This window comes from Panicum virgatum, chromosome 2N (assembly GCF_016808335.1).
Source record: "Panicum virgatum strain AP13 chromosome 2N, P.virgatum_v5, whole genome shotgun sequence".
Classification (NCBI taxonomy): domain Eukaryota; kingdom Viridiplantae; phylum Streptophyta; class Magnoliopsida; order Poales; family Poaceae; genus Panicum; species Panicum virgatum.
In genome coordinates this window covers 26,075,129-26,086,547 of record NC_053146.1, presented here as the reverse complement: position 1 = coordinate 26,086,547, position 11,419 = coordinate 26,075,129, and the positions used below count along the sequence as shown (strand labels likewise).

Sequence of the window (11,419 nt, the reverse complement as noted above, 5' to 3'; positions counted from 1 at the left end):
ATATCCTCTGCTGCTGGTTGGAGGAAGATGACTACTTCCTCCGTCCACAAAAGAATGCAACTGTAGGATCCGTGTTTGTCAAACTAGTTCAAATTTGATCAAATTTATAATAAATAGTATTAGCACTTATATCTCCAAACAAATTTATTATGAAAATATACTCAATAACCAATGTAATGATACTTATGTATCATGAGTATTATTACATTTTTATATAACTTTAGTCAAAGTTCAAACTGTTGACTCATCAAAAAGCGAGAATTGCATTATTTGTGAACCAAGGGAGTACATCGCTAGCGTAAAGAGAGATCCGTTTCTGCATTGCTCTTGCAGCCAGTGGTTGGAGAAGCCCCTTATCCGAGGCCTTTTTCACCGTAAGACACAAAATATCCATCACAAGAATGAAGACACATCAGGGGTAGAAGATCCTCTTGCCTCACCACTGCAGTGTGCGATTCTATTTGCAGGGGAGCGAACTGTGGAGGGTGTCCACTAATGCAGTGGTGAGGCAAATAAGTATCATTAGATTTTGTGCCACTAATGCAGTTTGCGCCTCGATGGAAGAGCAGAGATGGTCTGCCAAAAAACTTGACCTGCAAATCGAGGGGAAGGCCAAATAAAAAAAAACATAACTTTCATGGGTTGTAGCTTGACTACTGGTTTTCATAAGGAGTGCGATTGTCGCAATATTCTCTTATGAGTGCGATTGATTCGGCACTCTTTGTTGTCCAAATGATCCTTACACCACTTTTAGTCCACCACAGGTTTGGGACGAAACTCATGAAAATATCCAAAAATTACGAGTTGCGACATCATTTTCGTTTTCAAAATAAGCTTCAAAAAAGAATAAAAAAAAGGTCTTCAAAACGATATTCAACACAACAAATTCGAAAAAAGTAGAACCCATCATGGCTGCAAAACCAAACAAACACTAAACCCTATTAACGACAGACCACGGCTTCAAAATGCATGCTCCATTATTTGTCTTTTTAATAACAGGAAAAGTTATCATCTACAATGTACAGCTCCCACATTGATGCCAGTAAGGTAATGAAAAAAAGGGAGGAAAAATTTCTGGGCAGCCACAGCACAAGTACTGGCAGGGGGTATAGCAAAATCTGAACAGATGTCTACTCAAATCCTTACTCAGCAAATGAAAAAAATAGGCTAATTTCTCCTTTCCCGGGCGACCGCAAAAAAATAGGCTAATTTCTCCTTTCCCGGGTGACCGCAAAGTTTTCATGCCGAGCTTGGACCTACTTAGTCCCAGCCTTGCTATGTGCGGCCACGGGCCACCGTCACAGTGCTGCTACTGCCACCTGTCTGTTTCTCTGCCGCCTCATGGGTTTTCTCCTTCGCCTTGAAATCATCCAGGGTCCAGAACTCCTCCCTAAGGAGCCTCTCCAACTCTGGATGCTTATCTATAGGGCCGGTATCTGGATTTCAATAATGGTGAAATGCCCTGGTCCAATCAACAAAAGAATATATCAGTGACTAAGCATCATAATCCTACAGCTGCTGGTTTGGGCAGTAAATCTGGCCAAAGTTTGAACCAAATTTTTAGTTCTCATTTTAAGTTGGGCTTGCAGTTTTGCAGTTTTGAGTACAAATTTTACACCCTTTTTCATGTAAGAAAGCACATGTTTAACCAATTATAGGAATTTGCATGAACTTTGGCATCCATGCAGCAAGTCATAAGGTGACACAAGAAGTTACAGCAACAGCCAGCAGTTTGTTCCTTCATTAAAGATAAATAAATAAATCTCCAGCAACAAATTCACATAAGTATGGGATTGCAGTAAGCCAGTAGAGCGGCAACTAATAGAGTACTGCAAAATTTAAGAAGAAAGTTACCAGTATTTTTCGAGTCCATAAAAATCACCATTATGGTAGAATTCGAGCATAAGCTTCTCGAAATTCTCATACATTGGGTTGGAAGTTTTTCTCCAAACCATAACTGCAAAGGAGTAGGTGGTAAATGATGCTGCTTTATTGCAATACTGATCCAAAAAGGATATTGCAGATGTAAATAAACAATGATTGGAAGCTTATTCCTCAAATTTGCATGCCATACCTATAAAATCTGAAGAGACACTCAAGTCCATATCTGTAGCTTGCTGCTGCATCCTCCAGTGCAAATTTCTTAAAATGCTTTCATTAAAATTGTCTCTCAGATAGTATGACCAAAACCGATACAGCGAGTTCATTTGCTGCAGACCATTGAAAGCACATGTGTCAATAATAATGAAAAATATTAACATTAAGTTCATGACACAAGGGCATACATAAAATTTAATTAAATTAAATAAGTATCCAACAATCCAACAGGTAATGTAGCCGCACATAAAAATTAACCTGATCAGCTTATTTTCTTTCCTCTATAATAAGTATTACAAAGTTGCCATTACAAGACAAATACATAAGAGGAAGACTGAACCTTGCTGTGACCAGTGCCTAACTTCTTACGTTCCATAAGGCAGTGATCTTTGAACTTATTGTACCATCACGCAGAAAAAGAATGTCAACAGATCAGTTCAAAAGGTGGGACTGAATGTAGTAGAGGGTGCTGATGAATAATGTTTTTCAAGGGCATTAGAACTTAAAAGTTTGCCATCGTAAAGGCAGCTGTTGCTGGAGTTTATTTTTTCTAGAAGATGATAAGTTAGATTCTGACATTGTGTAGAAGATTTGGGCATTGATCCAATAGGTGAGCTCCCAGTAGGAATTCCGTGATTGAGAAGAACTCAGCTTTGAACTCTTATAGCTAATCATCATAGGGATCATCAAACCAACAACAATTTGAAACAGTAAATAGGTAGGTTTTACTGTAAGTGAACATGGATCAACTATTAACCTACCTGTCTACTGTAAGTGAACATGGATCAATTATTAACCTACCTGTGATTTTCTGGAGTGGATCCGTAGAAATACCCAACTGAATTGCCTGGAGGACTTTCTGATACAGCACCATATTGGTCAGGGTTACTTATGAAATTACCAGCAAAGAACCTCTGTTTATGTGAGCTGTGTGCTTTTCTATTGCCTCTACTTTGGCACTTACGTGGAATAGGCTGTCCAGTTTCTCCAGTACCATTTGGACCACTGCTAACGTGGTTCTCCTTTGAACCACCAGGTGGTTTAGAATCGGTGTCTGGAGTATCAGCCTGCACCGACCATGCAGTGCCTGAAGTCAAAATCGATGTCATAATATTAGCATGAGCAACAACAACAACAACAACATAGCCTTTTGTCCCAAGCGAGTTGGGGTAGGCTAGAGATGAAACCCAAAAGACACAAAGGTCATGGTTCAGGTACGTTGATAGCTAGTCTCCAAGTGCTCCTATCCAAAGCTAACTCCTCAGAGATATCCCAATCTTTAGCATGAGCACAGAACAAAATGTAAAATTATAGAATTGGTAGCCTTTGAGAGACAGAAAAAGGCTACCATAACAGTCCAATGTGTCCAGTCTGAGATCAAGCCAACTTGATGAAATGTGCCCTCCTCCCCCACCCCCACAACCAAAAATAAAAAAAATACATGCACTTGTTTCAAATAGTTCCAAAATTTAAATAATAAACATGTGGATTAGTGATACAGCTGGTTGGAATCTAAGACTCAAAATAGCAACAGGAAACTAATACCAGGCGAGTTGACATTAAAATTAGGTTAAAATGTTTATTTACTTCTCTTGGATGAAAAATTGAATGGATGTACAGCCAATCAATTATTTAGTAGGGAAATGGAGAGCAAGGCAGAGCAACTCCAGTGGAGTGACTAAATTTGAGTGACTAAAACTCATTTTAGTCACCCACTTTCCAAGTTTAGTCACCCAAAATATAGTCTCTACTCCAGCAGCACCGATTAAATAGACTTCTAAATAGACTAAAAGGAAAAGAAAATGGTGGGCCCTACTTTTGGTAGCCTAAGTAGAGGGTGACCAAATTGAGGGGGTGGGAGAGGAAATTTAGTCACCCAAGTAGGGACCCTGCTGGAGATGAAAATTTGAACAAAGTGACTAAAATGTGGGATTAGTCACTCAAATAGGAGCCCTGCTGGAGTTGCTCTAAGGTCACTGGTATGTCCTTTGGGCATTTGCCAGTGTCATATGAACTGTAAGTCTGTAATGTGTCACCTTATAATGATATAAGGCATCGCTTATTCTTCATGCTTCCTCTGCTGAAAATGCCTGATGTATGCTTGTGCGGCTTTTGTCATCCTTTGCTAACCCAGGATCCTGTGAGATGTACAATTTTAACAAGATCTCAGTTAAACATACTCAAAATGTTAATAAATGATACTAGCTGCGGTAACAATAAGTTTCATTTCATACATTTGTTCGATCTGCAAAATACTTTGATCTGCTGAAAAGCTAATGAATTCTAATGTATGGAAATACTTTTCAAAAAATTCAGTCCATATCATTTCATATGCCTAATCCAAATTGTCACTTATTTAACAGTCCTAAGTGTTCTACTACAACAATCGTGCACAATCTGAAAGAAACAGAAGAAACAAACAATTTATTCCTAAATTATAAATGATTATCCAAAAAACAGATAAATTATTGTAGTACCATAAACATGATTTTGGGCATAAAAATACTGAAAGGCATCAAAGTCTATCTCAATCATGTATATCTGAGCTAAACCATTAAGGGCCTGCTCACCCCCTATCCAACCCCCCCCCCCCCCCCCCCCCCCCCAGGCACCAAGATTTTTTTTGGTGAAAAAAATCTTATAAGTGCAAGCAGACTAGAAATAGGCTGTGTTCCTCAAAAGCATAAAGTTCCTTCAGAAGCCCATAAATACAATTGCATATAACTGATTAAGCTAAACTGTCAAATTGTCATCATACAAATGCTTTACGATGGATCACAAGTTCACCACATCATTATCAAAAATGACAATATAACCTCCTGATGGTTAGTAGTAAAATAAATAAATAAAATTTACATGTATGAATGAAATTAAGAGAATTAGAAGTTTAGAATCTAGAGATTCACCAAGTAGGTGCATAGCTTTTAGCCTACTAGGAGAATACTATCCAATCTGTGTCATGTTAGTGCATTACATATAGAAAACAAGCAATTGTATTTCATGATTTCAGAACAGATTTTATCGAAGAACTACTTTCTACTCAACAATGAATTTACTCTCCTTAAGGGCATCAATTGCAATGCGAATGCTAAGACCAGTAATTTAGGCCGGTAAACCATAAGGGTGATGCCCCGTCTCTTTATAGCATAAAAGAAAATTAATGCGTACAGGGATACATGACATACTAATTGAAAAAAACTCAACGTTGTAAGTACAAGTCAGATAAGATATGAAAAGGGCGACCTTCTAACCGTAATTACCCAGAAAAAATATTTAAGATGCGTAATTGCCCAAAATTGTTCAACCATTGTCCATAAAATATTAAGAAAATAAAATGGAGGCTAAATCAAGTGCATTATTAGTTATGACGGCAAGCAGGGAAATTAGAGGCACCATATTGAAGTACAACAAAAAAAAGTCCAACACATGTGACAACTTAATAAGCCTATTAACATCTTGGTCGTCAACAAAAAAAGTCCTCATCCTCTTCATCACCCCTGCTTAAAACAAACATATTACAAAAAAGAAATATTTGTAGTACCCGAATCATATAATATGAGCAATGGAACACTACTTTGAGGTATACACAAACATCATCAACCTGACTTTTGATCTTTGTGGTAATGCATGCCATTTAGGGCACTAAAATTCTTTTATAAGATGTAGAAATGAACTGTTCTGCTATGGATACAAAATATTAGTTTGTGGAAGAATATGTTATGCATAACACAAGTTGAACACACTATTGTAGTGTAATAATGCCATTAAATATAGCGTATGCCCTAAAATATATCCTTACATTACATATCTTGACATATATGCGAAATACAAATAAACACACTGTTATGACTTCAACAGCTAGTTTGCCCATTGATGAAATATCACATTGATTTAGCATTATTGTTCATTGATGAAATATCACATACACTGATACATATCAGTTGTCTTCACAAACTCAAAGAATCTCCTAGATATATCCTACCACATGCATACATACTTAGAAAAGAACAAGTAATGTGTGAAACATAGACTTATACTAGCTAAAGTTTACCTTTTATGGTCATCGCGTGCATGGTCCGCATGTTCCAATTCCAATTACTCATCAAGCATGAAAATGCTTTGGTCACCACCAAAGCTAGAAAAGTCGTTTTGAGAATCAGGCATGTGTGTCTTTGACTTCACTTTCTGAACTTTGAAATCACCATATCTAAAAGAAGGTTAATGTTTGCTTGACTTTGTAGGGTGTGGAGCAAGACTCTTAGGCTTTTCATCAATACTAAGGGCAGATAAGTCCCTATTCAATGAAGAGCTATGTGAGTCCTGGACTTGTTCATCAGCAACTTCTGCTTTCATACCATGCTTATTTTGATCTTCAGAATCAACATCCTTATTTGAAAAGCCACCAATATTCCTCTCACCCATGCTGCTATCCATACTCGCAGATGATGGGCTTGCAACAGATGTTGTTCCAGAAAAAGAGAACCACTTTGACCAGTCAGAACGCCTTCTAATTTTATCATCCTGGTAATAGACAAGCAAAGGATAAGATAAACCAAGCACCTAGACAAAACAAGAAAATTGTGCGATAACAATTGAAATAAACAGAGAAACCTGGACTTCTAGAAGACTTGAGTTTGTCGATGCATCTACAATCAACTGTATATCCGTGGTCATTTTCTTAAGCTGCGCATGAACCAGAAACCAAAATGTTATTTCCTAACACAAGGGCAAAATAATATAGATCCAATTTCTGAAAAATCTGCAAAGAAGTCATACTCTATTGAAGTCTGCAACTTTTGAAACTGGAACCCAGCCACTCTCATCCATTAAACATTTCAAGAAATCATCACGATCCAGATTTGAATCACTGAAACACATCATAACAATTAACAAGTAAACAAAGGTCGCATGCCAAGGCATGTTTTGTCACACATAATGTTATGAAAATATATAAAGTTCTCAATTGTAGGCTGCATTGGTATTTGCATGCATGTTGAAGCAATATTAAACTGATTTCATGCAGGTCATGTTTCTGAATAGCAGTGTATATCCAATGAAAATAAAATTGCCCAGTACCAACTGAAACTAAATGAAAATTTTCCAACATATTGTACAAACTCACATGCCCATTTTATAGGTATCACACTTTCATGTAGCTTCAACAGAAGATAATAAAATTTACCTGAAATAGTACTCCACCTGAGTAAGTATATTATTAGATCTTAACTCAGCAGCTTCAGGGGATAAAACAGGGCTAGGCGCTGGTTGGTTTTGCCGTTTTGGATGTAGCATGGTGGGCCTCTCATCGGCTCCATAGGTACAGCAGGCATGTAATAGTACATGGGATGCATAGGGCCTGAAGTCAAAGAATTCATCATTGTTAGTGCCCAAAAAACTCCAAAATAGCAAACATGTCGTATCCAGTGAGTAGAGAATTACCAGGATATGGTGGTCCATTGAATCCAAGAGGAGGCACCATTGGTCTGACAAAAGCTCTCGGCCCAACACCTCGTGGCAAACCTGTGTTTCCTTCTTGTACCAAACGCCTGAGGGTTTGGCCAAGTCTGACCAAAATGGCCATGACCTTCAGGACCAAGATGGGGTCTAGCACCACAAGTACCAACAAGAGGCCACCAAGAATGAGGATCTCCCCTAGGATGAGGCATTGTCCTGTTACCTTCATTGGTACAAACTTGATCTACTGGAACAAATCCAGATTTTCCAACATGTCGCTCATGATTCAGGACTGGAACAGGAAATGGATGGTAAGGATATTCTTGTAGCATCATCGGACTGGGAAGCACAGGGACGGTAAAAAATCGGTTGCCCCGGATGTTGGTGATATGGCATTGGGATGGTGCACCATTAGCTGCAGGAAAACAGCGCTTTGGCCCATTTTTATGGTGTGCTTGGTGATTTCTGTTGGGATTCCCATGGTCATCAAACATGTGCGTACGACTAGCCACCTAAAAAGTTCTCCACATTTTTATCAAACTGAAGCAAAGTATGACTAGTACACGAAAAATGCTTTTAGGATTTAAGCGGGGAAGAGTGAGTCTATGCAACAGTGGTACAAACACTATAACTTCAGTCCACAAACTAAGATGCTCTCATCGGTTACATAGAGGGAGATACAGGGATGTAATGTAGCAAAACCAAATCCAAATAATGTTGACATTTTAATGCAACAGAGGAAGGATATAATGGCTATGTTGTTGTTGTTGTTGTAGAGGAAGGATATAATGGGAACAACACAATCTTTCAAGATGTTTATCACCTTTCAGAACAGTGCTTGCCTCAAATGCATTCCATAAAATGTTTTTCAGCTGTTCAGGTAGGCGACAACCGACAAACTGGCATTACCATTGATAATGTAACCCACTTCAAACATAGCACAACCTGGTTAGCAAGAACCACATCTAACATGAATGCACCCGACAAAGTTGGACCCACTCTAAAAGTAGCAAAGCCCTTGCAACTTACCAATGAAGCAACAAACGCCAGGACCCTTATGGTTACTCACATTATTACAATGAAATATGAAATCTACTCAAACATAGTGCAACCTGGTTGGCAGGAACCCCACATACAACATGAATCTGTTGAAACCAGTCTAAATTAGCAAAGATTCAGTACCCACCAATGAAAACGACAAACACCTACACCCTGCTAGTTAGCATAAAAAGGTGATATTGATGCATATCTACGAAAACGAGTAACTGCTACTACTTGCGAGTTGCCAAGATGTCACTAACAGATGACCATATTACCAAGAACAAATGAAGTCTATCAAGAAATTGAATACGATACACATTGATGCCATTCAGCTTCAAACCATGAGCACTTAGCTCTCAACTCTCAACCACACACTTATCCTCAATATTGTCATTTGTTTGGGAAATCTCTGTGCCTGAAGTCATGACTTTCTTCTCTTCACACTCAGAGACTGCATTAGAAAAGTGATTCTTCAACACTGTCGAAATATCTGATTTCGAAGCTCCAGCCAATTTAAACCTTTCAACAGACGCATCAAGATTTTTCTTCCAATCACCAACACTGAGCTTAAACTCCACTTGAGAGCGCTCAAAAAGCATATTACCCCAGAAGAGGTGAATTTGTTGCCTCATTACTGCTGCTTGCTCAGCTGCCTCTTCTGATGTCAACTCCGGCTGACCATCTGTGCTGTGTTGTTTCCTCTTTTTCCTCAGTACCTCATCCTTTTCACCTGCACCTGGTTCTCTTAACTCTGTCATTCTCTGTTCTTCCACCTTTTCCCACATCTCTGTTGCAGCCCTCATATTCTGCTCAGCACTGTCAAAAAGCTTGAATGTCTCTGAAGAATCCCAGGTAGATAGGTCTACCTTATCTGTCAATGCAAATGACCAATGAAGCTTTGCAGTCTCAAAGTGTTGCTGGCCTAAAGCAAGAAGCCCTTCATAGAAGTCTGGCTTGATTTTTAGGGCCTCCTCATACTTGTGCCCTGCAAGAGCATACCTCTCTCTCACCCAATCATAAGCTGTGTGGAGCTGAGCAGCCATGACTTCCTTTGGAGAAGATTCGTCGAGAGGGATGCGCTTCCTTGCTGCACACATGTGCACGTTTCCCCAATTGAATAAGGCCAAGGCTGCAACCTCCTGAAATTTAGAAGCAGCCATCTCAAAAAGGACCTGAGCCTCCTCACTTGTCACAATTTCCTCAAGAGCCTCTGAACACAGCTCCATTCCCAACTCATGCAAGTCTAGATGTGCATCTGCATCAATCCCAACCTGGTTCCGGAACAACTCTACAAACTGAAGCAACCAATCATCAATTTCAGCATCCTTGCACTCAGCATGGCCACAGTCCTTTGCAGTCTCCATCATCTGTTCAGCAACTCTGTTCTCCACGTCTTGCTTTGTGACCTCAGTGTCGGCTACCTCTGAAGGAGTATGTGAAGTCTCCTGAAGGAGACTATCTTCACCCTTGATCAACAGCTCCTCATCCTCCTCCAACTTCTCTTCTGATGACAAATCCGGCTCCTGGTCTGGGCTCACTTCAACAAGGTGCAGCCTCAACATTGGGAGCTTATTGTCCCCCTCCTCCTTCCCATTATCTATAACCGAGTGACCAACTTTATCAACAAACGATTCAGCTAACCGGAGCTCTTCCGTGGATGTGATGGTAACTAGATCCCCTTCAGCATCCTTATACTTAATCAACACTGCCTTAGATGATGGGAACCTCTTCGCCACAAATTCCCGGAGCATCACGGCGCTGCATTTCTCTGGGATCTGCCCAAGCCTAATGTCATGGTCATACACCAGCTTGAGAGGCCTCCATCTCGTCACAACCTTTCTGTCTATAAGGGGTGCTGCTGTTGCCAGTGGCAAAGAGTTCACTGGTGGTGTCAGTGTGGCCTTCTGGGAGCTATTAGCAGCTGAAGCCTTGGCTGAAGATGGTGGAGAATTAGAGAACGGTACCAGCTTAGGCGATGATGCTTGGTTAGATTTCAAGATCACATTAGGATTTGAATGCGAAGGAGTGACTGGGGCCAGGGCTGATTGTTTCTTGGGGAATGGGCGGGCGGGGAGGGAAGGGCCAAGTCCGGCGACAACAGCAGAGGCACCAAGGGCAGCAGGGGAGGGGCGGCTGGTAGGCTCGGGCGCAGGCGAAGCCGAGGCGGCTGTCGACGCGTTGACACGGGAGCGGAGTCGGTGCGAGAGGTCGATGGCGTCGCGGTGGTCGGGGTCGAGTGCGAGGAGCGCGAGCGCGTCGGCGAGGGCGAGCTCGTGTCGGCCGAGCGCCTCGAGCGCGCGGGCGCGGCGGAGGAGCGCTCGCGGGAAGCGCGGCTCGGCCTGGAGCGCGAGGGAGCACTCCTGGGCGACGGCCTCGTGGTCGACGGGGCGGAGCTGGAGGAGACAGGCGGCGCGGTTGCTATGGAAGACGGCGCTGTCGGGGTGGCCAAGCGGGGCGATGCGGAGCGCGAGCTCGTACTGGCGCAGCGCCCCATCGTACTCGCGCGACTGGAACAGGCGGTTGCCCTCCTCCTTGAGCTCGTGCGCGCGCCGCAGGAGGACGCCGGCGTCCACCACCTGGTGTGGCCCCGTGCCGTTCACCGCGGAGGGCGTGGTCGGAGGCGCCGTCGCCTTTGGCTCGGCCAATGCGGGCGCCGGCTTCGCGGCGGCGGCCGGCTTCTTCTTTTTGGCGCCGGACTTGCCCATGGGGATAGATCAGGAGGAGCGAAAGTTTGGAGGCTTAGCAGCAAACCCTAAAGAAGTTGAGCGCCGCCGTCCAGAACGTTCCATCCGGGATGGGGATGGGGGCTGTGGATCGGGATCGAAGG

At 41.9% G+C, this 11,419-nt stretch overlaps 1 protein-coding gene across 8 annotated transcripts; it reads right to left on the bottom strand.

Annotated features, from left to right (window-relative positions):
• Positions 1-959: 959 nt before the first annotated feature.
• Positions 960-11,416, bottom strand: LOC120660133 (protein CLMP1-like). 8 transcript variants are annotated; one of them, XM_039938498.1, is made up of 12 exons: positions 7,537-11,416; positions 7,280-7,453; positions 6,874-6,964; positions 6,709-6,780; positions 6,149-6,618; positions 4,134-4,235; positions 3,062-3,184; positions 2,899-2,956; positions 2,438-2,491; positions 2,075-2,210; positions 1,855-1,957; positions 960-1,462 (listed from the first exon to the last, which is right to left on the bottom strand). In XM_039938498.1, the coding sequence occupies exon 1, from the start codon at positions 11,295-11,297 to the stop codon at positions 8,949-8,951; it is 2,349 nt and encodes a 782-aa protein (XP_039794432.1). In that variant the 5' UTR covers positions 11,298-11,416; the 3' UTR covers positions 960-1,462; positions 1,855-1,957; positions 2,075-2,210; positions 2,438-2,491; positions 2,899-2,956; positions 3,062-3,184; positions 4,134-4,235; positions 6,149-6,618; positions 6,709-6,780; positions 6,874-6,964; positions 7,280-7,453; positions 7,537-8,948. The 8 variants fall into 8 exon arrangements, with proteins under 8 accessions (XP_039794432.1, XP_039794427.1, XP_039794428.1 ...); XM_039938493.1 differs by lacking the exon at positions 2,438-2,491 and adding an exon at positions 5,491-5,594 and having other exon boundaries at positions 2,899-3,184; XM_039938494.1 differs by having other exon boundaries at positions 2,438-2,825; positions 2,899-3,184.
• Between the last annotated feature and the right edge of the window lie 3 nt (positions 11,417-11,419).

Bases quoted from the DNA above. Each gene is read 5' to 3' on its own strand.
- LOC120660133 (XM_039938493.1), bottom strand. From the start codon at position 11,297: ATGGGCAAGTCCGGCGCCAAAAAGAAGAAGCCGGCCGCCGCCGCGAAG.